We start from the raw sequence: 26,522 nt of genomic DNA on the forward strand, positions 1-26,522 counted from the left end.
CCAGGGAAACCCGAACGAGCGCGCGGAGGGTTTCGGGAGTCGTAGTCCCAGAGACCCTCGCGCTCAGAGGCACTGTAGTTGATGGCGGGGGGAAACTACGTTTCCCGCCGTGCATTGCGAAGAGGCGGAGCTGGGGAAACGAAAGTATCCCTGCCAAAGAAACAGGCCCGGTTTTGGAGGCGCGCGGTTTTAACCCCTGCGCGGTACTTGAAAGGTTTGTTGTTGTTCTGCGCGCGCGCGCGCTGGGTGGTCGGAGGCGCGCGAGGGCATAGAAACAGCCGCGGGTCTCCTCTATATTATATCTATATATTGTTTTAAAGTTGCTTTGTGCTAAACGGCAGCCATTCCCTCTTGGAAGGTTTGCAATGGAATCCTGTGCTTGTTGAGTCGATCAGTAAGCCCCTCCTTGTGTGCCATAGGGCTTACTCCCTAGTAAGTTCCTGCTGGGCGGATCTTGATCTGGACGGTTGTCGGGAGGCATATTCCACACCGGTATGTGGAGATCCAGCGCCTGCGGTTACATCCCTGACCCCTTTGCTTGCATTCGCAGAGAAGCCCCAATGCGTTCTAGTGAGTCTGACTCCCAAGTAAGTTGACGCGTGAGGATTGCACCTTCAGCGATTGCCTCAAATCGGGGATTGAAAAGATGCCCCCCCTCCCCTTCTCTATCCCGGTAATGTACGGAGAGAGAAGTGTTTGGGGCGAAATCCCACGCGAGCCCGCATTGCAATCGTTGATGATAAGCAGGAACTGGAACAGGAAATACATTCCCGTGCATTTCCTCTTAACGCCGGAGTTTGGAAGAAGCTGTTGACTCCTGCGTGTCTCCCTGACTTTGTAAGGGAACTGGGACCCTAAATGCTGAGCATGTTTGACTGAGAAGGAATCCTCGTTTAAGTTCCGTGGGGTCTATCCCATATCCCAAGGTAAAGAAAGAAAGCCCCATTGAACACAGTTCTAGTTACAGATAGGTAGCCGTGTTGGTCTGCCGTAGTCGAAATAACATTTTTAAAAATCCTTCCAGCAGCACCTTAGAGACCAACTAAGTTTGTCATTGGTATGAGCTTTCGTGTGCATGCACACTTGTTCAGATACACTGAAACAGACCCTTATATATAGTGAGGGGGTGGGGAGGGGTATTACTTAGAAGGGTGGTGGGAATGGGTGATTAAATCTCCCAGGACATTCTAAACAAGATCTCAAAAGTCACTGTCTTATTACAAAAGAATTTCAGAAATAGACTGGAAAGAGAAGTTGGTGAATTGCAACTTATTACCAAACATGGGTGGCGCTGTGGTCTAAACCACTGAGCCTAGGGCTTGCCGATCAGAAGGTCGGTGGTTCGAATCCCTACTACGGGGTGAGCTCCTGTTGTCCGGTCCCAGCTCCTGCCCACCTAGCAGTTCGAAAACACGTCAAAGTGCAAGTAGATAAATAGGTACTGCTTCGGCGGGAAGGTAAACGGCGTTTCCGTGCGCTGCTCTGGTTCGCCAGAAGTAGCTTAGTCATGCTGGCCACATGACCTGGAAGCTGTACGCCGGCTCCCTCGGCTAGTAAAGCGAGATGAGCACCGCAACCCCAGAGTCGTCCGCGACTGGACTTAACGGTCAGGGGTCCCTTTACCCTTTACCTTACCAAACTTAAAACCATGGAGAGACCTGGTCTGAATAGAGACATTGGATTCATATCTCATTATACATGATAAAGCTATTTTTAGCCATCTCACACCTTGCTTTTTCCTGTAAGACCAATTGCAGTCGTTAACAGTCCACAGATTTACCACACCTATCAGCCAATCACCCATTCCCACCACCCTTCTGAGTAATACCCCTCCCCACCCTCTCACTATATATAAGGGTCTGGTGACTTCTGTTTTCTTGTATCTGTAGAAGTGTGCATGCACACGAAAATGCATACCAATGACAAACTTAGTTGGTCCCCATTGAACACAGTGGGACTTGCCTGTGAGTAAACTTGCACGGGCAAGGCTGTAATCCTATGCACATTTGAGAATCTGGTGGGTAGAGATGTATACATATAGGATTACATGGCTATTTATGCATGGATGTCCATAGTAGGATGATCAGGGGAAATAGAATGGGGGTCTCATTGTCGTAGCCAGGATTTATGTTAGGGGGGCAGAACCGAGCTATATGCGATGCGATTGGTCAGTTAATTATTTTTATTTATTTACCAGTGTTTTTAATGTTCTGTTGGGAGCCACCCAGAGTGGCTGGGAAAACCCAGCCAGATGGGCAGGGTATAAATAATAAATAATAAAAGATAATGATGATGATGAGAATTGTTGATTCCAGGCAACTCGTAAAGGCGCAGGGGCCTCGCTCCCTTTTTTCAAAATCTAGCACCTAGGATTGTACGGATGAATTTTAGTTTTCGCTGTGATTTATTTCCATATTTGGCTAACTGAACAATTCCCCCCCCCTTTTTGTTTTTGTTTAGACTTCTTGTGTTTCCTGAATAAACCAAGTGGAAATTGGGGGGAAACCAAGCAGAAGTTTGATGTTCCACCAACATGCATTCCAATTTGTCTGCCTTATCCGCCACAAGCAGATTACCTTCTGCTGATGCATTCGAAAATCGAAATATTTGCTTTGCACTCACCAGACGGTCACAGGGATTTCACACAAAAGATGCTGGTGTGGTCTATAGGAAAAACATGGGGATTCTGAGGAAGCTGGTATGCCAGGTAAATAGGCACTGAAAACCCATAGCACTGTGTTGCAGCTGAATCCGTTACATCTTGTGAAGAAAGTGCTTCTGTGTAGAAACGAAATCCATATGTCAATCATGCTGTATAATCCAATATGATTTCTCCTCCTTGGTTATGAAATCAAAGCCCCCTATTTTGCTAGAAGTTGTTGACTAAGGTAAGCTCAGGGGTTAATCACTCAGGGTAACGGATAGCCTACCGTATGAGAAATTGTAGAAACATTTTGGATTCTATAGTTAAGACTTTGTAATTGAAGATAGAAAAGGACTGCCACTCTTTATCACCTCAGCCCAAAATCTTCGTAATGTAGAAATGCTGCTACTTAATTTATGTTTTCTTTTCACCTTAATTAAGACATTACTGAAATCTATGCATGCCCACACATAGGCATACAATTGCAGCCATAGACCTCAGATTCCTGTTGTACAGGCTTTGCGTCTGTAATGGAAGCCAGTGGAAATGTATTTAATTGATACAAAAAAAGGTAATAATGCCATGCACAGTTTACATGTTATTAAACAAAGGAAGTATAACGTTCTTTCTTAGATGCAAAAGTGTGTTTTCATTCACAAAAGCCCCGTTTCTCTGATCTTTTACAGTAGTATATAATCATTAAAAAAACAAACCAGTTTGCTAGAGTTCCTTTCCTAGGATCCTTTAGTCTAATACGGAAAACAGGCTTTGCATTCACTACAAAATAAATACAAATGATTAATGTAGGGCCATTTTAAGTACATTTCCTAAACCACATTTTTGGTAACGGATCACTGTGATTTATTTCAGGAAAATACAACATTCAGGAACGTTTGGACAACACATTCCACATCTCCAATTGCTTATCAAAGTGGGAGGATTTATTTCGACAATTACCGGTGCTGTGTGAGTGGGTAATTACCTTTTTTATTTTATTTAAAAAACACACATTTAGAAGTGATTTTTCTTCTACATCTTGTGACGCTATTCTCCTGCATGAATATTTGTAAAATGGAGGATTGCAATGTGGTACGAAATATCTCATTTTAAGAACCACAGTATTTTTGGGAGACGACGTGGTTCAGTGGTTAGAGTGTTGAACCTTGAACTAGAAGTGGGGAGAACAAAGTTCAAATCCCTAGTGTGCCATGGTTATACACACACACACACACACACACACACACACACACACACACACATCTATCTATCTACCTATCTATCTATCTATCTATATCTCATATCCCTGTATGTGTGTGTGTGTGTGTGTGTGTGTGTGTGTATAACTCACTTTAAGACAAAAGATTTTTTGTTTGTGAGTGACAAATAAATATAATAAATAAGACCTCTTTATTTTTGCATTCACATCCGGGGTAAAAATTGTTTTTCAAACGGGAGAAGTTTTATGTTAATAAAAGAAATGTGCATGGTTGTTTAGAAATCCTAAACATGGATTTTTTTAAATAACTGCATGAATACACATGCCTGCACACAGCTCTATATGCATACAGGCAGTGACCATTTCGAGCGGGGGTTCCGTTCATAGCTGCCAAGTCTCCCGTTTTCCCCAGAAAACCCCCGTTTTTCCAGCTGTCCCCAGCCGAAAAAAATGGATTTTTTTTGTCCCCCCCCCCCGGTTTATTCTGGCGCGGTGGCCATTTTGGAACTGGGCGGAGCATGCTCAGAAGCGACTTTTGATGCTGCTCTGCCCAGTTCCAAAATGGCTGCAGCGCGACTTCTGGTGCGGCAGCCATTTTGGAACTGGGCACAGCAGCATCAAAAGTCACTTCTGAGCATGCTCCACCCAGTTCCAAAATGGCCACCGCGCTACTTCCGGTATGCTACTTCCGGTCCGGTCACTTATTTTTCAGAGAGGAACTTGGCAGGTATGGTTCCGTTCCTGTCCCCCACCATCAGTGGAACATGTCACTTGGCCACACCTAAAAGGGTTGCTGCCTGTATTTCAGCAAATGTATTAGTCATGCTGCCACGCAAGCTGAGAGAAAAGAACAAACGCGAGTTGTCGCCGTTTCCATTTGTAGTGGAAAGCTTGTTTCTTACTGTGCAATTTATGCATTCCAAATCACTTTGATATTGCTTCGTCCGTCGTTTTACAATTGAACTAAGAATTCATGTAATTGTTGGTGTAATTGGGGTCGTGCGTTTTATGTAGTTTTAAAAAATATCGCTCTGTGGCTGTTTGCTGAAGTGCGCTGGTTACATCTGTAAATAAAGACTTTGGTAAAATGTAACCAGGAAGAATAGCCTTGGGATATTTGGCCCCCAAGCTCCTAGTGCAGCTCTAGGGTGGCCTTGAAGTCTCCTTCACTCTTCTTGCTCTTTAACTTTTCATCGGACTTAGGCTGGAGAGACCTTCAAACTGAAGACTCCTTTAGGCAGAGGACTGTCCTCAGCAAAGTAGGACACATGGCTGTTGTGCTACTGTTGTTGCTGCTCTCAAGCAGTCATATCCGTTCAGGAGTCACCAACCCTTTTAGGCCAGTGGGTACATTTAGATTTTTTGAGCTGGCGCCACCCCGAAAGACAGCAAGAGAGAAATGAGTGTAAAAGTGAAATCCGTCTGAATTAATCTGAACCTTGAAAGGCTCGTGGAGCTGAAAGAGGAAGCAGAAAGAGCCTCGCTCTTGCAACTTCCTCCTCCAGCTCTACACAGGTGGCGCTGAGATCTAATTTGCTGAGCCTCGCCGATCAGAAGGTGGGCGGTTTGAATCCCCGCAACGGGGTGAGCTCCCGTTGCTCCGCCCCAGCTCCTGCCAACCTAGCAGTTCGAAAGCAACGCCAATGCAAGTAGATGAACAGATACCGCTGTGTTTCCGTGCGCCCTGGTTTCCGTCACGGTGTCCCGTTGTGCCAGAAGCGGTTTAGTCCTGCTGGCCACATGACCCGGAAAGCTGTGTGTGGACGAACACTGGCTCCCTCACCTGGAAGCGAGTTGACCGCCGCAACCCCATAGTCACCTTTGATTGGACTTGACCGTCCAGGGGTCCTTTACCTTTTACCTTACTTTTAAGAGGAGAAAATAAGGGCTCAGACACTTTGTGCGTGCCACGGCCAGACCTCAAGGGGGATAAGGCGCCAGTAGGTACCTATCTTAGTTGGGGGTTTTTAAGTTGTAGACTGCCCTACCACTGCATTTGTAGCATCTACGGGCACTTACAGTAGGTTTAAAAAATAGCATCCAACAGAAATCAAATAATCTTGGTTGTGGTATTCAGTGAAGTGGTCAGATAGAAATTCACAGCAGCCGTGTGCCGCAACATACATGCACCTCTCCTTGGCATTGGTGCAACTTGTTAATTTTAGGGTCTGAACTTAATTATCTTCCTGCAGAGGAGCTCTTTAGATGATAATGTGCATTACTTCAAAGTGCAGTAAGCTAGTCCAACTGGGTTTTTGAGGACCATCCTCGCTCATGTTGCTGAGTGAGGGCTGGACATCTTCCCAGAAGTCTTACCCCGATGGTGCCTTTGCACCTCAGAGATGACAGGCAACAACAGGAGAGCTTTTGCCAGAGGCAGTCCCAGGCCCCTGCCTTCTCTGGCAATAGGAGGAGGAGAAGAAGAGTTTGGATTTGATATCCCGCTTTATCACTACTCGAAGGAGTCTCAAAGCGGCTAACATTCTCCTTTCCCTTCCTCCCCCACAACAAACACTCTGTGAGGTGAGTGGGGCTGAGAGACTTCAGAGAAGTGTGACTAGCCCAAGGTCACCCAGCAGCTGCATGTGGAGGAGCGGGGACGCAAACCCGGTTCACCAGATTACGAGTCTACCGCTCTTAACCACTACACCACACAAGGGAATGAAGAAGAGAGGAGAGGAAGGACGTGGTCTTTGCTAAGGGTGCTGGGAATTGTAGCTCTGTAAGGGGTGAACTACACTTCCCAGGATTCTGGGGGCGTGGGCGTCATGCACTTAAATGTACAGTGTGTGTATAAAGTCTTGATCGTTATTTATAATAGCTAAAAAGACTTTTTGAATCGCGGAAAATAATATAGTCTAATTTCTCCCCCCGCTTTCTCAGCACCACACCAGAGCCGAGGATAATTTATCAAATGCCAAGGCGGCCTAGGTCGGAAAAAATAGAAGATGCTTTGTTACTGGAATGCCCAGTGGTAAGATTTTTTTAAAAAAAACAAACGAAATGATTTTGCTGAGAAAAACAAGAACCAGACTCCCTTGTGTCATATTTAACATATTATTATTTTTCTTCCTTCTTTCCTTTTAACTAGAAGTCCAACACATGAAATAATCTTTGGGGAGCTGCCTTTTGGGACTAAAGTAATCAGCATCTTTTAAAGGGAGGGCAGCTCCTGTCTGTTCAGGCATTTACATGTGTACAGTCATCTTCCAGTAATCAGGTTCAAATACGCTATGCCCATCCCTTTGTGAGCTTCCTTGCAGGATTGCGAAGCCTCAATACTCCGTATAAGAAATGTTTTAAAGCAAGCAGCCGATGTGTTTGCAAGCCATAATCGGGTGCACGTTCTGAAAATCCACAACTGAGGTTGCTGTAACTAGCAAGTGCCGTATGTTGCTGTTGCATTACTCCATATTGAAAGCGGTGTTAGAAACTGAGATGTGAAAGCTAGGAGCTAAAGGGCACCTTAAATGGAGGGTGTGTCTCGGTGCGCTTTTTTACAACAAGAATTCAAAGCTGAAAAGGAATGAACTGCAGCTAAAATATTAGGTTCGTTTTTCACAAGGTCTATTCCTTCCCCTCCCCACCCCCCTAATATCCTTAAGAGGGTCTCTTCCGCAGTCTTCAGAGAGTAGCTGGCAGTGGGGAGGCAGGGAAAGGTCTTCCTTTCCTCCCCACTCTGCAGTTTTAATCTGAGATCTTAGGCGCAGTACCGCGCCCAGAGCTCAGAATCTGCTCGCTCTACTTAAATTCCCTGTCGCAAAATGCGCCAGGAACAAGGGGAGTTTCAGACACTGATGGAAAGGGTGGCAAAATATCCATTCGCATAACAGCTGGAGTGCTACGGAGGGTGAGGGGGCTCATTGGGATCCCTATCAGAGGTGAACCAAACCAAACCTCCAAATCGTGGAGAGCAAATGTTCAGGGTTGCCTTAAGTTCAGCACTTCGCTAACTGGTATTCTCACAGGTTCACTATTTGGGGTTGGGAATCGCTTCACAGATAAGGAGCTGAGACGCCGACAAAGAGATGGGGGGATAACAGCCCATGGTTGTAGCTATTACCATCACTACTATTATTAATAATGATTTAATTTCTATACCACCCTTCCTCCGAGGATTACAATATGAAAACACAAAAATACACAACATACATAACTGCCAAGTTCCAGATTGAAAAATCCGGGACCAGCAGTGGCACAGCACCGGAAGTCACTTCTATGCTCCCAGTACATTTCCAAGCACAATTCAGAGTGTTGGTGTTGAGCTTTAAAGCCCTAAACGGCCTCGGTCCAGTATACCTGAAGGAGCATCTCCACCCCCATTGTTCAGCCCGGACACTGAGGTCCAGCGCCGAGGGCCTTCTGGCGGTTCCCTCGCTACAGGAAGCCAAGTTACAGGGAACCAGGCAGAGGGCCTTCTCAGTAGTGGCACCCACCCTGTGGAATGCCCTCCCACCAGAGGTCAAAGAGAACAACAATTACCAGACCTTTAGAAGGCATCTCAAGGCAGCCCTGTTTAGGAAAGCTTTTAATGTTTGATGAATTTCTGTATTTTAATATTTTGTTGGAAGCCGCCCAGAGTGGCTGAGGGAACCCGGCCAGATGGGCGGGGTATAATAATAATAATTATTATTATTATTATTCCGGACATGCGTAGAAGCAACTTCTGGTGCCGCTCTGCCCATTTCCAAAATGGCCACAGCACCGGAAGTCGCTTCTATGCACTTCCGGACATGCGTAGAAGCGACTTCCTATGCCGGCGCCGCCCGATTTCTGGTGCCCATACATGGGCAGAGCGGCACCAGAAACATGGTCGTCGGCAGGAGCTGCTTTTTGATTTACGGGATATAAATCCATTTGGGAGACCAGCAGAAACGGTAAGAAAATACAGGGGTTTCCTGGGAAAAACGGGGTACTTGGCAGCTATGCAACATAGGAACATTCTCTATTTCTTAATACAGGGTGATGTGCTGCCGAGTCCATCGGACTACAAACCTTCCTTGTTGGTTCTGACAGCAAACAACTGGCTCCTTCGCCTTTCTGCAAGTACAGGAGAAGTACTTGAAAAAGTGTACCTTGCTTCCCACTGCAAATTCAGGTAAAGAAGGTAGGCTTTAGTATAAGATTGCTTGAGGGTTACTTCTCAGCACAGAGTGAAATCCTATGAATGCTTACTTGAAAGCAAGTCCCTCCTGGTGGGGCATACTACTCTAGGCCACTATCCTGTGTCCACTTACTAGCGAGTAAGACCCATTGAACTCAGCAGGACTTAACTTTAGCACAATCCAAAGAATATTGCCTCACAGGAAGGGATTGATGAATATAATTCTTGGTATATCATTTTTTCCAGCTTTAAATTTAGTTCTCCACATTTCTGCAGCAATTTGCATTTTTAAAATAAAAAAAATCCCATGAAAATTTGCCAGTGTTTTAATATGAATTTCTCATTTAAAAAGCCAATTTGTTTGCTGTAGATTTGACTAATATACAGAACTGCATACAAAAACGTGCTTGTTATGATGCATTTTTGTAAGCAATCTTCCCTTGTGTGCTTTTTTTTGTCTGTTATTTTTTGCTAATATATGCATTTTAACACACATTTGCCCCTAATATAGTGCAAATATTTATGTATTGTTTGGTCGGAGAACTGCATTTGTACAATCTTGGAGAGGTGTGAATTTCAGAGGCTGGCTGCCTTTCGATTAGCAGGTTGGTTTGAGAAGTGCAGATTACCTAGTTTCTTATTGAAATGCAAACAAAGCCAAATTTCCTTCCCGACTCAAAAGTACCTCTCCCTGGAATTGATAATTGTCTGTATTTCTGAGTCAGGACGGAAGCGCCAACCTTTATCAGATTATGACCGGCCTTTGCCTTAATCACAGCCTTTTTGTGGAAGCTGGAAGAGGTCATAGCTGCTTGGGTCCCAAGGAAGATTGATTCCAAAATGATTGCAATATCGCTTTCTTACTGGGGAGAGAATGCTTCCGCTTCTTCAGGGCTTGCTTATTACCAACAGAGCCTCTTAAATAATAGGTGTTGTTTAACAGTGACTGCCGTTGCTTATTCCTTCTGTCCAAGTAGATCGGTCCTTTTTCTTGGCAGTTCCAGAATGGGAAAAGGGCAGCAGGGAATGACTTGGCAGGGAAAAGGGCAGCTCTCACCAGACCTCTAGTCAGCTGCTGCCTTCCAGGAGGGGTGAGGAGGTGGGGAGGTAAGTGTGGTGCAAATACAGGAACCTCAGGTTGGCTCCCCTGCTGTGTTTGCACCGCAGCAACACAACCCATCAAAGATCAGCAGAGCACCACTGTCCACTGTTGGTAGAAGGAAGGGCCTGAGAGAGTGAAGTATTCAAAGCATCTCAGCGAGGGATTTGCCATGGGCCCCATAGAATCATAAGAGTTGGAAGAGACCACAAGGGCTATCCAGTCCAACCCCCTGCCCAGCAGGAAACACCATCAAAGCATTCCTGACAGATGGCTGTCAAGCCTCTGCTTAAAGACCGCCAAAGAAGGAGACTCCACCACACTCCTTGGCACCAAATTCCACTGTCGAACAACTCTTACTGTCAGGAAGTTCTTCCTAATGTTTAGGTGGAATCTTCTTTCTTGTAGTTTGAATCCATTGCTCTGTGTCCGCTTCTCTGGAGCAGCAGAAAACAACCTTTCACCCTCTTCTATATGACATCCTTTTATATATTTGAACATGGCTATCATATCACCCCTTAACCTTCTCTTCTCCAGGCTAAACATACCCAGCTCCCTAAGCCGTTCCTCATAAGGCATTGTTTCCAGGCCTTTGACCATTTTGGTTGCCCTCCTCTGGACACGTTCCAGCTTGTCAGTATCCTTCTTGAACTGTAGTGCCCAGACCATATTCTAAAGGACTTTGAAAACAAAACAGTTCACTTTCCCAGAAAATAAATGGCATTTCATTTTGGTGTGTTTTGCTCCATTTACCTTTTATTTGGTCCGTTTACCTTTTACCACTAGATATCTAAGTTGGGATGTTCCTCAAGAGGTCATGGTTGTCAAGTCAGCTCAACAGAAGCTCCCTGCAGCCGCACGGCAGGTACGTTGGCTTGAAAGTATTTGCTTTCAAAAGGAGACCTTTTGGGGTGCTTCTCATGCCGTGCTATATAGGAAACTTGCAAGATGTGTTTCTCCCTGATTTTACTTATGGGATTACAGTGGTACTTTGGTTTACGAACTTAATCCGTTCCGGAAGTCTGTTCGTAAACCGAATCCGTTCTTAAACCGAGGTGCACTTTCCCTAATGAGGCCTCCCGCCGCTTGTGCCCTTCCACCATTTGGCTTCCATTCATAAACCGAGGTTAGGTTCGCAACCCGGAACACTACTTTTGCGTAGTTCGTAAACCGAATAGTTTGTAAACAGGACTGTTCGTAAACCGAGGTACCACTGTACAGTACTGCGTCTTTAAAGGACAAGGATACTTGGGGCATCCGAGTCTACAGTGGTGCCTCGACTTACGAGTTTAACCCGTTCCGAAGGCACCTTTGTAGGTCGAAAAATTCGTAAGTCAAAAAACGCCATTGGAAACGCAATTTCCCATAGGAATGCATTGGAAACGGAAAAAATTCGTAAGTCCATCTAAAACCCCATCTAAAAATTCGTAAGCGTGCGGCCATTTGCCCCATTCGTAAGTCGAAAAATTCGAAGCAACCCCGTCTAAAAATTCGTAAGCGTGCAGCCATTTGCCCCATTCGTAAGTCGAAAAATTCGGTTATCGAGTCGTTCGTAAGTTGAGTTACCACTGTATAAAGCAGGCATCCTCAAACTTCGGCCCTCCAGATGTTTTGGACTACAATTCCCATCTTCCCTGACCACTGGTCCTCTTAGCTATGGATCATGGGAGTTGTAGGCCAAAACATCTGGAGGGCCACAGTTTGGGGATGCCTGGTATAAAGTATCTCAGGACAACACCCCTAGTACATCTGTTTCCAGAGTGGTAGCCATGCTCTCTCTGAGAGCAAGTGTTGTTTTGTTTCATAAGTGTTGTTGTTTTGATAGATGCATGTGTGCATACCTTTATACGTGCTTGAGGGAAAAGGTAATGAGAATTTGTATCTACCTCTGTCCTATCATCCCCAAACTGACGCGTGATAACTGTTTCCGGCATGTTCCTTCCTAGGTTGGCATCCAACGGTCTGTGCTTTTCTTCCTTGCCGTGTTCAGAGTTCTGCCACTATCGTTCATCGGGATGCTAGAACTCGACAAAAAAGTAAGTCTGCTATCCTAGGGGTTAGCTGTCCTCTTTTCGAGTGGTCTCAGAAAGTAAAGCCATTGATTGGTACAAATTGCTTGTTTTAGAAAGCCTGAGAAGCCTTGGTTATTGTTGTTGTTGTTAAATGTATATACCACCCTGTATGGCTCCAGGTCCTAATTTCTAACCAATGCTGGTGATTTTTGTCAAGGGCAGGTGGCCTCTCCTGATCTCTTCATTAATTTTCTTTCTGCTCAATCCAGATCTTTGGAAACGGCATGACAGACGCCATGTTGTCACATAACATGCTGGTCGTGACACACAGCGCTGGCCTTGTCAGGCTGTACAGCTTCCAGGCTATCTCTGAGCAGGTAAAGTACCACGAGTAGAATCAATACCGATATTACAGCACCGTTGATGCAGAAGCTGTTTTAGAGTAACATAGCTTACATGCTTAAGGTTGGGGAGAAGCAACAGAAGGATGAGAGAAGCAAGGGTAGAAGGGCATTTATATGAGTCAGTAACAAATATACCCTACTGCACACCAGCATAAACTTGGTTCCTGAATCATACAAAGAGGGGGAATTTGCTCTCCACAGAACTCCAGAAGAAGCATATGGAAAAGAACAACAATGGAAAGAAAATAATTTTAACTTACTTTTTGTGGGCGCCAGAGATGTGCCTCCTCAGATAGGACTTTCCCAACCTGATGCCCGAGTGAGCAATATCATCCTAGCCATAGCATTTTGCAGTGCCGCAGAACCTTTGTCAGCCACATTCGCTTCTGTGAGCAACCTTCCGCATGCTGGTAAGTGGGCAGGACCCAGAGGCAAAACCAGCCAGACTAGGATGGTCCGTCATCCAGACTAGGGTGGTCCAACGCACAGCCCAAGGACTGCATGTGGCCCCCTGAAGCAACATTTGATGCTCCCCACCCCCAGCTTTCCCAAAGCTAGGTAAGTGAGGCACTGGGCTTGGGGAAGGAGACATGAGGGCCCCGACAGCGTTCTAGAGTCCTTCTGCCTACTTCCCAAAGCCTAGTTAGCACTTTCCCTGCATTGGGAAGGAGGTGGGAAGGCTCTAGGACCCTGCCCGAGCCTCACAACTCCATCCCAAAGGCCGGGGCCTCCCTGACTCGGCTTTGGGAAGGCAGCACAAGGGGTGGGGAGGTGGAGTGTCAAATTTTGGCCTTGCTTGCCGTGGCCCAACGAGGCAAGTGTGCATCCTGTGGGTTCCCTGCCAAAGTACTCTTGTGGCCCACGTGGTATGGAAAGTTGGACTGCCCTGATTCAGGCAAGCAAGAGGCAACAAGAGTTCAAAATCACATTCCAGCCAGGCAAGAACGGTTTGGGTGCAAAGGAAGGGCCAGTGAGGGGCAAGGCCTAGAAGGGTTCTGAGGACCAAACAGAGAGGCCCTTCTAGGCTTCAGGTTCTCGCTCCTTTTTCATTGGCGTGTGCTTCTAGAGATAAAATGTTGACGCTCAGATTTAGAAACAAGGAATAACTTAAAAACAAGCAGACTTAAAGCTTCCTTAGATGAGAACACAGTGCAGCAACTTTCTTTAGAATACAACGATTATACATGTGTCGAAAGAATTGAGCAAGTTTCTTTTGTTTTCTTTTAGTTCACAGAGTGCCAGGTGGATCTGGGACAAGAGTGCAGCTGGAATGGCAAAGCTGGGATTGTGGGAAAATACCCCTTCGGCATTCCCTGCAATATTAAAATAACAGGTATTTCTACGGGGTTATAGATTCATTACCACAAGTGGTCAGTTACACGTCTTATAAAAAGCCCTAACACTGCCAGTAACGGCTGCCTTTATGTGCATTGGTATAGTAATTGTTTTGGAATTTGCATTAATACTGTAAATGCAGTCCTTTGCATGTCACCTCAGAGGTAAGCACCACTGCATTTGTTTGGGCTTACTCCCAGGAAAGGATATATAGGATTGCTCTCGCTCTCGCTCTCTAGCTGTGGACTGTTATCCTGTCCCCTGTGGCTTTGGACAGCATAAAACCTAGTACTGTCGTACCTTGAAAGTCAAATGGAATCCGTTCTGGAAGTCCGGTTGTCTTGCAAAATGTTCAGAAACCCAAGCGCGGCTTCTGATTGGCTGCAGGAATAGTTTGCAAACCGGAACGGTCAATTCCAGGTTTGCAGCGTTTGGGAGCCAAAATGTTCGAGAACTAAGCTATTTGAAAACCAAACCAAGGTACGACTGTACTGTGCAATTTACAATGTACAATGCTGGTAAGACAGTTATGTCCATTCCTGGATCAGGCACTAGCGTGACCACTACTGCCCATTGAAGGTTGGATTACTGCAATGTGCTCCCCATGGGGCTACCCTGGAGAATGGTCCAGAGGCTGCAGCTGGTTCAGAATGCAGGCTAGGCTGCTTTGGGGAGCAAACTACCGCTGGCATATTGCTTGCAAGATTTGCATTGGCAACCAATCCGTTACCAGGCAAACGTCAAGGTTTTGGTGCTAACATACAAAGCCCTGTGCAGTTCAGGACCAGGTTACTCTTAGGAGACCACATTATCCTTTATATATGAAATAGGTCACTGCATTATCCGGGAGAGTTCTTCCTTGAGGTTCCTAAAATACTAGAAGCCCACTCCACAGTACCTCTGAGCAGGGCTTTCAGCATGTCTTATGAGAGTTGGCAGGCACCCAACATGTGTACTTTGTGGAAACAATTGAAGATATTTTTGTTCCGGCAAGCTATCCTTAGTGGTTATTTTGTGCTGTTTTGTAAACTGCTTTTGACTGTTTATATACTATATTTGTGAATTGCCTTGAGACACACGTGAAAGGTGATTCACACATTAATAAAATAAACACAATCTGTAAAGGGAAAAATGTGATTTCTTGTGGCCTTTATTATATTGTCCAGGTGTCTGTTTTATGTACTGCTAATAGAATGCAAGGTTCCAGGGTTCCGGATAATCATTGTTGCACTATAAACTTTTGGTGTTTAGTGGCCGTAAACTCCTGTGTCTGCGATCTTTAAAGCTTTACTGAAGAACAAACGGAATGATGAAGCTGTTCATGTTAACATTTGCAGATACCCCAGATCTGCTTTTTGAAGTGTCTTCTCTGGAGAACACATTTGAAATTGGAGGATACCCTTGGCATTACATCATCACTCCTAACAAGAAAAAACAGAAAGGAATCTTCCACGTTTGTTCATTGAAAGACCACACTTTGGTAAACCTGTTCAAGTGTCACATATTCATTCTCAGTCAGAAAATTGTGGGTGTGTAAAGTAGGAAAAGAGCCATTCAGCATTATTTCCTGATAGCTCAGTCATCGGTAGACCGTGAGACTTTTAATCTCGAGGTCGCAGATTCCTGCATTGCAAGGACTTGGACTAGATCCATTCCAACACTACAGTTCTATGTTTCCATGATTCATTTCTCATTTTTCACTTGTGTTTCCCTGACTGCCCCCATTTCAAAATAGAGTCGTGTATGTAGAATCATGTTCAACGTTAGGTTGCCCTGTTTTCTGCTTGTATATAAGGAAACATCCTTGTATCGTTGGATTAAGCACAGACACGTATACGAAATCTAGGGATAAGATCCCAGGACCGTGAGCAAGATGCATGCCACATACTTTTGAGCAGTTGTTCTCCCGTTGCAAAAAATGTGCACCTTCTGCCCACCTTCCTTGCAACCTGACAATGATATTTGGAGGCAGCAGGGTAAAAATAGTGTGTTCAGTATTTAAAGCAGCTTTCCCCAACCTGGTGCCCACCAGATGTTTTGCACTACAATTTACATCAGCACAGCTATGTGCTTGTTGGGGCTGATGGGATTGGAGTGTGACAATATCTGGAGGGCCACAGGGTCCCTACCTCTGGGTTTTTTTTTTAAAAAAAATATTACTCAGGGAAGGTGTCGTATCCAGTTACTAGGCAATTTGTATATAGGCAAGCATTAAATTGTGTTTCAGTCTAATTGCTTTGGCATCAAAATCTGAAGGGCTCATACCTGTCGTAGCTTGTCCCTTTTTTGAATTACTTTGGTAAAGTACCCTTGTAATACATTAGATGGAAAACTAGATGTTTTACTTCAAATTCTACACTCTTTGTGTCCCCCCCAGGAATTGATTTCTTAGTGGTCAATATGGGTTGAAAACAGAACTGCAAGGTTTGCCAAATGGATTGTATTCTGGGATGAGATATTGAACAATATTCTGTGAGAAGTGTGGCGAATTTGGACTGTGGAAACCAATGTTAAGTTGCCTAAAATAGGACAACACCCCACACTTCCTTCTAGGAAGATCAGGATACAAACTCGTGCTACAACTTCTCAGTGTACATTAGACGGAGAGGTCTCTTCTGTGTTTGTTCGAGATAACTTGCATGTTTTGTTCCATCATTCCAGGCAAAGAACGGCATCCAGGATATGGAATGTTCCTCATTGGAACCTGACTGGATATCTTTCCACCAAGACACTTCTGGAAGAGTGCTGCATGTGGGACCAAGTTTGATTAAGTAAGTCTTGCTGTGAAAGTAGCCTGTGTCTGCCTGTGATTCAGTTGTTCTTTAGTCTTCATTGAGGGGATTCACTGTCCAAGCTTGCGGGTGGCACTATGGTCTAAACACTGAGCCTCTTGGGCTTGCCGATCAGAAGGTCGGCAGTTTGAATCCCCGCAACAGGGTGAGCTCCCGTTGCTCTGTCTCAGCTCCTGCCAACCTAGCAGTTCAAAAGCACACCAGTGCAAGTAGATAAATAGGTACCACTGCAGCGGGAAGGTAAACAGCATTTCCATGCGCTCTGGTTTCCGTAACTCTGTCCTGTTGCGCCAGAAGTGGCTTAGTTATGCTGGCCACATGACCCGGAAAGCTGAATGCAGACAAACGCCGGCTCCCTCGGCCTGAAAGCAAGATGAGCGTCACAACCCCATGGTCGCCTTTGACTGGACTTAACCGTCCAGGGGTCCTTTACCTTTTTACCTTTAGCTGTTGAAGCTGAACTTCTGATTGGCCAAGGTTTCCGTGTCCTTATAGATGTGTTTGGGAAAGGGTTAGGCAAATTCATAGCCATGATAGCTAAATGGAAGCTCTATTGGAAGCATACTGTTTTATCATCTTTATTTCTTTATTGGAGGTTCATTGTTTGTCATGATCTTGAATCACCCAACATGAATTTATAGCAGTATCACGTAGCTAGTTCTTCAATTTTCCGTATTTTTCCGTGTATAACATGCCCCATGTATTTTGGGGGACTCCAAATTAAGAAAATGGGGGGAGGATTGCTCAGAGTTGTTAAGCTTGACCTACGCTGCCACTCGCAAGCGTCGAAAAAAACCACCTATCGTCTGTCTGTCCCAGCGACGGCAGAAGACACGAATCGCCCGCCCTATTGCCGCAGTGACAGCCAATCAACATTAGCCCTTGCCGCAGCCACCAATAATATGCCAAATACACGCTGACAATCTCCAGCTTGCACAAGCAACCAATCCCACTTCCCCCCTCCATGCACTATCCGTGTATAAGAAGACCCCCAATTTTAAACATAATTTTTAAATAAAAAAAACCTTGTCTTATACACGGAAAAGTACGGTACAGTGGTGCCTCGCTAGACGAAATTAATTCGTTCCACGGGTCTTTCCTTATAGCGAAAAATTCGTCTAGCGAATCCCATAGGAATGCATTGAATTTTTTTGGAATTTTTTTTTTGCCCATAGGAACACATTAATTGAATTTCAATGCATTCCTATGGGAAACCGCGATTCGCTAGATGAATTTTTCGTAAAACGCATTCGTCTAGCGAGGCAAGCTCCGCTCAAAAAATCCTTTCGTTAAGCGGAAATTTCGTTAAGCAGGGCATTTGTTAAGCGAGGCACCACTGTATATTTTCAAAGGTCATTAATTTCTGGATTCTCAGAACAAAAGAATTAAAGTAGAAATGTTTTGCCTGCGTGTGCACTCGCATGTATGCAACAGAGTCCTGGATCATACCCTTTGATACCACCATAACACACAGGAACACAAGAAGCAGCATTGTATGGTCTGACATATGGCAGGTTCTGATGCCACCACACAAGAGATGCCAAAGATGTGCTTATTAAAAATGTGCTGGGTCCTGACTCCCATCGCTCCATCTCAGAATGCATAGTGACTGTGAAAATTAGTGTGTGTGTGTGTTTTTTTTTACTTTCTCCATCACACCTTCCTGTGAATGTGACTCTCTTGGTTTCATTTTTCTCAACCAGAGTTTTGAAGCTGAAGGAATCTGAAAATAACGCAGAACAGCAGGAAATTACGGAAGACTTTGTCATAGAGGCCAACAGGGGAGATAATGTGAGAATGTAACAAAAAAAAAACACCTGGATTGTTGTCATCATTCTTATTTAACTTTTTTATTTGTGCAATTTGTATATTGTAGAGACCATGCTTCTTATTTCAGCTCTAGCTCAGGTGGGGAGAAATTAACTCTTATTTAGGGCTGGATTACACATGCAGCTTCCTCAACTCATTCACAGTCAAAACTTCTCTGTTCACCTGCGTCAGTACTTTTCAGTGGAGACAACTTTGAGCTGGATGTAGGAATGGTTATCAGGTAATAAAGATTCATGAGTGTGAATCAATCCTTTGTGGCCATTGTGTAGCAAGAGGCTTGGTCCTATGCTGAAGCTGTTAACTGTTTAGGGAAGCGTGGCATCTGAAAGTTGTTGCATGGAAGCAGATCACAAAAACGTAACATTGAAAGGACCTAGAAACTCACCACAAATTATTCATGACTTGCATTTGAAGACCTGAAGTTTAGGTGCGGCTCACAAACGGGCAGTTTTTTTCAGATAAGGGGTCAGGCAGCTTTTAAATTATAGCAGAGCTACATTCAAAAATCCTCCTTCAGGAGAAAATGTTTGTTGTCAAAGCCTAACAAGAAAAAGTTGCTAACAGATGGGGTTTGCCCCTTGTGTGTAAGTTGCTAAATTGTTTAGTCTCTGTGTACCAAGTGGAGCTAAAAGTAGGGTTGTAGAATAATAACATCAACAATTATTACAGTCGTACGGTACCTTGGATCCCAAACGCCTTGCGAGTCAAATGTTTTGGCTCCCGAACGGCGCAAACCCGTGAGTGTTCTGGTTTGCGAGCGTTCTTTGGAACCCGAACGTCTTCTGTGGCTTCCGATTGGCTGCAGGAGCTTCCTTGGTTTCCAAACGTTTTGGAAGTTGAGCGGACTTCTGGAATGGATTCCGTTCGACTTCAGAGGTACCACTGCATTGTTTATTTTCTAAGAACTAGATTTTGTTTTGAAAACAAAAAAGGCTTCCAATCCTCATGGTTGTAGAGCAAAGCTTGGGGATGTGAAGGCAGGGTATCAAAATAGGGTTTTTAAGCTATTTAAAAAGAAATGTTTTCTAGTTTTGGTGCTCTCATCAGTCCCAGCCCCCATGTTCAGTGGTCAGAGATGATGGGACCAGGAGCCCAGCAACGTATGACGTGCCCCAGGTTCCCCATCCCTGCTTAGAACTTGGATTTATTTTCCTCTGACTCTTTCCATGGCTCTTACTTCCTGTACGCCATTTACCTGCTGATTTATAGCAGGAATGGGGGAAGAGCTGTGAGATGTTGGGGAAACATTAATTACCAAACCACAGTCCCCGTGTGAGAGGTGTTTGGATCTAAACACTGAGCAGCCAGCGACATAATATGATGCTGTTGTTTGAGTGGCTGCATTGCGTGTTGTAGTAAGCCATAAGCAATTTGCACCATCTTAGCTTCTCTCTCCTTGTGCGTTGGTGGGAGGGGGAGGGGACACAGTAACCGGCTTACCATTCTGTCTGAAAACAGGGATTATGGTTTGTTTTACTCCTAGCAAACCACAGCCTGTAGCCAAGGTTTGTTCTCGGTTTACTGACCATGGTTTGCTTGGAGCAAAATGGGCAGACTACCTCAGAAAGTAGTGGATTCATTTGAGGATTTTATAGAGAGCTTGGATGGCCCTCTGTCAGGGATTATTGAGCCATGATTCTGGTATGCAGGGGGTTGGACTAGATGTCCCTTAGGGTCCCTTCTAACTTTATGATTCTGTGGAACAAATCTTAATCCTTGGTTCAGACATAACGCTAAGCAGGGAGGAAACAAACAGCTTAGATCGGCACATTCACAACAATCCATTAAATGTTGTTTACTGTGACATTGAATTGTATTGTTTTTAATGAGCTAGGACATAGTTATGAGAGAGAAATAACATAGCTAATAAAGGGAGGGTGAGAAACCGCTTAAACAGTATTTTGAATGTGGTTTTGAATAAACAACAGTGAAGAATCTTTATCTAGCTTTTCTGTGCTATAAATAAATACCCAGCAAGCTTAAAAGCTCCTTCTCTGGAGTGCAGTGACTATTAGTCTGTATTTCTGCTGCAGCAGTTGAGAATGTGCTGTTGACTTCATTATTCTCCTGAATGCTTTGTAATTATCCTTTAAATCTTTTCAGCAAAGACGCCTGAGAAGACGGCGTCTGTGTTTTTTTCTAGGTGCTGTGTGCATTTTTCAAATCGTTTTGAAACCAACCTGTCCTTAAGCATAAACCTGCTTAAAATCCATACAGTATTTAACTAACAAACAAAAAAGTAAATGAAAACTTCAGTTAGCGTTGTCCTTAATTTTACTATTTGTCTCATTTCTCTCTCTCTCTCTCCTCTGTCTCCATATTTTAATCTCAAAGGTTAAGAACTCTGTAACGGTAACAGCGTTTGGCCGAGTTGTGAAGAAACGTATGACACTATTGGATGATGACCCTGGGCAAGAGGTAACAAAAAAAAATATGTGATCTTGAATAAGGCAGCTCATGAAATGACTTTGTAGAGCTTGTGTTGTATCTGATGCTAGTTCTGCTCAGAGTAGAACCATTGAGATCAATGGGCATAACTGATTTAGGTGCATCGATTTCAGTGGGTCTTCTCGTGAGTACAACATAGTTTTATGCAAATGTTTGTGTGTGCATATAAGATATACCTTACTCGTGTGTACAACTACACACACATACCCTGCTAATTTAAATGTTGTCAAATGTATCTGAGTTCAAGTTGGGAAAGACAGGAACTCTGCTATATACCCATTCCTTTTTCTCTCCCCCCCCCCAATTTTGATAGAGTAGATCTCTTTGTTTTCTATTCCAGTGTTTCCCAACCTTGTGCCTCCAGCTGTTTTCGGACTACAATTCCCATCATTCCTGACCACTGGTCTTGCTAGCTAGGGATGATGGGAATTGTAGTCTCAAAACATCTAGAGGCACAAGGTTGGGAAACACTGTTCTATTCCACCAGTGGTCAGCTAGGAATCTGCCAGCACACACCTGGGAAACTAACTTTCCGCTAAAAATACAGCTTTTTGTGTTCTCTCTTCGCGGGGGGGGGGGGTGTGACACATGGGTGGGTACCGGTCCAGTGAAATGTTAGGCTGTGGTTTAGAAATGTCAGGATAGCACTGTCCTAGATATGGTGAAATGTTCAGGGAATCTAATTGGCCGGTGAGCATTTTGGTTATCTGACTCTCCAGTTTGACCGCACGCTGCAATGCCTGCGACCGATTTCCTGCTATTTGCAAGCCTGAGGTTCATGGAAAAGGACGGTAAACAAGCTAGGCAAAGCACTACAGATCTGAACAGTGTGCTCCCAGCATCATTAGCAACTATTTTTGGAATCCATTTTTCACCCTCCCATCAGGAACTGGAGCTGAGATGACACAGCCACAAGAATTCTAATTCCTCCGCTTCTGGAAACTATCTGCAGCCTTGTTTCCATGGAAATGAATACCGTCTGGGTGAAAAACATGGCAAGGGTTCCTCCACGGCCTTTAAAACCTGTAGTTCATTTATATTCAGTTACCAAATTTAGAAAGAGAGAGAAAACGCACAAGCAGGCAGGATTTTACCCATTGTATGCCTGCTGTTTGATTTTACGGTTTAAATTATTACCATTATTATTATTATTTATTGAATTTATCTACCGCCCTATACCCGGAAGCCTCAGGGCGGTTCACAGAACAAAATCAGAATATAAAACCACAAAATATATAATCGAAATAAAAAAACAACCACCCAATAACCCCTCCCAAAAAAACCCACATTTTAAAAGGACATAGGATGTCAATCAAATCAGCCAAAGGCCTGGTTAAAAAGGAACGTTTCTGCCTGGTGCCTAAAGGTGTGTAATGAAGGTGCTAGGCGACCTTCCTTGGGGAGAGCATTCCACAGACAGGGAGCCACTGCAGAGAAGGCCCCGTTCTCGTGTTGCCACCCTCTGGACCTCTGGAGGAGGGGGCACACAAAGGAGGGCCTCAGAAGATAATCTCAGGGTCCTGAGCTGTTCAAGGCTTTATAGGTCAAAACCAGCACTTTGAATTGGGCCCGTTTCACCATGAAAAACTTTAAAATATTTTCCTGCTTCTAGAGGCTCCAAGTGAAAAATATCAAAAACTTGCATGGCTGGAAAGTTAGTTGCAAGCGGCAGCAATTATTGACAGGACCATTTATAAATTTCTCTTACTATAAGTCTTCTGTCTGTTTATTTTTACCTGCGCAATAGCTAGGAGGTGTTTTTTTTAAAAAAAAAAAAAAAACCTGTGGCTAAACAACTTAACTTCCCGAGTAACCCGAGCTCCTATTTTTAATAAGACTTTCAAAATTGTGGACTATGAAGATGAACTGAATTTGCTGTCCATTGTGGCAGTTACTCAGATAGGAGCTTATGGGGCCGCCCACCTTGACCTCCACTGCAACGAGTACGGGAGTCGACTTAAGAGCATTCCGTTTGCGGAATCTTGGGATGTGGTGAGTATAATCCCGCTTAAAGGTATACCGTACTTTTCCGTGTATAAGACTATGTTATCTTCTTTTAAAAGTGTGTGTTGTCTTATACATGGGTAGCGCATAGGGCGGACGTTTGAACGGTTGCTGCCGTGGCTGCCAGCTCCTATTGTGCATTTTATTGGTTTCTGCACCAATGGGTGGTGTTGATTGGCTGACGCTGCGGCAGTTGGGCAGCGAGCGATTGGCAGCTTCTGGCAGCGATGGGACAGGCGGGAGGCGGATTTTGCGATGCATGCGGGTGAGAGATTTTCATCAATACCCCCTTAAAAAAGCTCAACAACTCTGGTAATTCCCCCCCCCCCAAAAAAAAGCTCAACAACTCTGTGCCATCTCCCCCTATTTTCTTAAATTTGAGTCCCCAAAAATAGGGGGCGTCTTATACATGGGGGCGTCTTATAGACTGATAAGTATGGTACGTTTTCATTAAGGCTTCTAGTCGCTCCGCTTAACGTGCTGTTGTTCATCCAGCTGCCATGTGCCGTTTGTGTTCCAAATGTTAGAGATCCAACACAGATCCCATTGGGGAAAATGTGCAAAAGGGTGTATCACTACAGGTGAAACTCAGAAAATTAGAATATCGTCGAAAAGTGCATAAGAAAACTAAAAAATAATAAGTTACATTACTGAAATAAATGCACTTTTTGACGATATTCTAATTTTCCGAGTTTCACCTGTATTCCCAGAAACAAGCGTGGCTGGGCTCGAGTTCTATAAGTTGGAACCGGAAGCTGGCTGGGCACAGTGCTGACCCACTGGAGACTCGCCCCTTGCCCTGCTCTGCTTTGCCATTTTAAAAAAAAAAAATGATTGAGTGTTGCTCTTGGTTTTTCTTTAAATAATAATAATAAAAAAGACGACTTGGTATGAACATTTAATCGCATAAACGACGAATGGCACTTAATATTTTTAAAACCTAGCCAGCTTGAAATGTATGCGGAAGGGACAAGACTGACATCTGGTTTCCATCACGGTGTCCCGTTGCGCCAGAAGCGGTTTAGTCCCGCTGGCCACATGACCTGGAAAGCTGTGTGTGGACAAACACCGGCTCCTTCGCCTGGAAGCGAGATGAGGGCCACAAACCCATAGTCGCCTTTGGCTGCACTTAACCGCACAGGGGTCCTTTACCTGTTGACAACGAGCACTTTTGCTGGAGGATTGAACAAAACACCCCCAGCGGGCTGCAGGCTCCGTCCAGCCGCTTTTTGCCTTCAGCAGCTGCCAGTTCTGTTGCATCACAGGAGCAGACTCCTCCCTCCGTCTCTGCTTTCCTGCCTCTCATTCTCTCCTCCCTGCCCTGCCAGCTGAAGCTCCACCTGAATCCCCAAGTCCCACTCAGCCCTTGCCATGGCCAATGGTCTGGGATGATGGGAGGAGTTCTCCGACAACACCTGGAGAGCCATGGGTTCCCCATCCCTCTGGAGTATAGCTTATATTCGCTGGTTAGCCCAAGCTTCATGTTGTAACTTGCTTGCTGCAGAGGGATGTCATATCTGAGGTGCTGATCACCGCAAAGCCCTGTGCGTCATCAAAGTACCTTCCCCACCCTGCCTACCTGAAATGAAAATTACTACTATTTTCTTTGTTCTCTCCATGCAGACATACAACCATGAAGTTTATTTTGACAGAAATATAGTTGTGCACATAGAAGAGAAGCCCAGCAGGATCTTCAGCTGTTACGTTTACCACATGACCTGCAGTAGTTCTAAGGAAGATGAAGACATCAAGAAGGGGAAAGGAGAACGACTGTTTTGTGAAAAAATGGGGAAAACCTTTGAGGTTTTTTTGTAGTTTTAACCGTTTTATTAGAGACTTTGCACCGGAGGATTTGTAAGCCCCTTTGAGCTGGTTGCTACTCAGCTTCTGTGTAGATATACATCCTTTTGTAATGAAAAAAAAATCGTTCCACTGCATATTTATTCCCACTACATATTTATTTTGAAGTTGTCTTACACGTAATGAACCGCGAATTGCATTTATTTGCAATGTTTTCCCCATTTGGCTGAGGAGCAGGATACCTTTTGATGGACTAGTTACTGTGACACATGGACTTAAAACTACATTTATAATAATAATTTTATTTTTTATATGCCGCCCATCTGACTGGGTTGCCTCAGCCACTGTGGGCGACTCCCAACAAAACATGAAAAACACAATAAAACATCAACCATTAAAAACTTCCCTGAACAGGGCTGCCTCCAGATGTCTTCTAAAAATCTGATGAGAGGGTGTTCCACAGGGGTGCCACTACTGAGAAGGCCCTCTGCCTGGTTCACTGTAGCTTCATGTCTCGTGGTGAGGGAACCACCAGAAGGCCCTCTGAGCTGGACCTCAGTGTCCGGGCAGAACGATGGAGGTGGAGACGCTCCTTCAGTTATCTATATTTTCTTTAAAATGTTTATCTTCTTTAAGTGAGACCGCCAATAGAATTGCAGTACTGTACAGCCATCTTCAAATTCCATAAAAGAGTGGACTCTATAGAGAGCAAGTTCATCTGTTAACATTACTTAACAGAAACTGTCATGCTCAGTTGACCTAATGCCAGAGCATTCACGAGCAAATGCTGGATGACATAATAGTCCTGTCAGTAATGGGAAGGGAGAGCAGGAGCTGGACTGAGCTCTTCTTTCAAACAGATGATTGACGTATCGCCAATTACCGTATTGGCCTGAATATAAGCCTCACTCCCCCCCCCCAAATTCTGACACTGAAAAGTTAAAGTGTGGCTTATATTTGCAACCTTACAGTATGCAGCCAGGAGTGCAGGACAAACAGCGCCAGGAGCACGTCAAAGCAGCGATCTTCTCCCCCAAGGCCGGGAAGGGAGAGAGCAAGGGAGGGGAAAGGCTGCCGGCAATGCAGTGCAGTCCCCCCCCAAAAAAAAGTATGCAGCCAGGAGCAGCAAGGATGGGAGTGTGGGAGCGGCTTATTATTTTTTTCTTTCCAATTTTCTTTTCCAATTTTAAAGGTGCGGCTTATATTCGGGTGCGGCTTATATTCAGGCCAATACGGTATCTCAGTAAAGTTACCAAACGGGACTTGTTAGTGGTATTAACACAGTGTGCAGCAGTCCATTGCTAGACGCACATATAATTGGCCCTGTGGTTAAAACTTCATAACACTTTTACAGCAGCAGGAAGAGAAGAAGAGATTCAGTTCAGTTCGGGTTCAAAGCCGAAACGATCCAGTTCTGAAACAATATGAGAGCCAAAACACAACCATCGTTCGAAATTCATGCTTGCCAAGATTTTTAAATGCCGTTCTCCAACCAGCCAGCGTTTACAATAAAAAAAACAAACCACATATACGTGGGGAAACTGTGCATGATCATATTCTTGAAAACATACAAAACGCTATATTAAAATTATGTTGCTTGCAAAAGTGTGTACATGTCAGAACTGCATAGAAGAATCGTTTTATCAGGAGAAATTTGCACTAAAATGCTGAGATTTTTGTTTTTTAATCATAAATTGCTGCAGAAATATGGAGAGCCGAGTTTAATATTGGGGAAATGAGGAGCTGTGAGAACTTAAATTGACAGATCTTTCCGTCCCTATCTAGCAGTGGACTGGATATCAGAGGCTAATGGCCCCAAAGAGTCAACTTGGCT

General features: G+C 44.5%; 1 protein-coding gene across 4 annotated transcripts; it reads left to right on the forward strand.

Annotated features, from left to right (window-relative positions):
• The first annotated feature begins 106 nt into the window (after window positions 1-106).
• Window positions 107-25,093, forward strand: DCAF17 (DDB1 and CUL4 associated factor 17). 4 transcript variants are annotated; one of them, XM_035135426.3, is made up of 15 exons: window positions 107-214; window positions 2,461-2,707; window positions 3,515-3,618; window positions 6,744-6,834; window positions 8,822-8,958; window positions 10,850-10,928; window positions 12,010-12,099; window positions 12,345-12,452; window positions 13,707-13,812; window positions 15,152-15,294; window positions 16,476-16,585; window positions 18,310-18,397; window positions 20,771-20,854; window positions 22,721-22,876; window positions 24,512-25,093. In XM_035135426.3, exons 2-15 carry the CDS (start codon window positions 2,534-2,536, stop codon window positions 24,701-24,703), a joined length of 1,662 nt encoding a protein of 553 aa, XP_034991317.3. In that variant the 5' UTR covers window positions 107-214; window positions 2,461-2,533; the 3' UTR covers window positions 24,704-25,093. The 4 variants fall into 4 exon arrangements, with proteins under 4 accessions (XP_034991317.3, XP_088514413.1, XP_034991326.3 ...); XM_088658287.1 differs by having other exon boundaries at window positions 176-926; XM_035135435.3 differs by lacking the exon at window positions 107-214 and adding an exon at window positions 222-587.
• Window positions 25,094-26,522: the final 1,429 nt, after the last annotated feature.

Source organism: Zootoca vivipara, chromosome 1 (assembly GCF_965207765.1).
Source record: "Zootoca vivipara chromosome 1, rZooViv2.hap1.1, whole genome shotgun sequence".
NCBI classification, from domain to species: domain Eukaryota; kingdom Metazoa; phylum Chordata; class Lepidosauria; order Squamata; family Lacertidae; genus Zootoca; species Zootoca vivipara.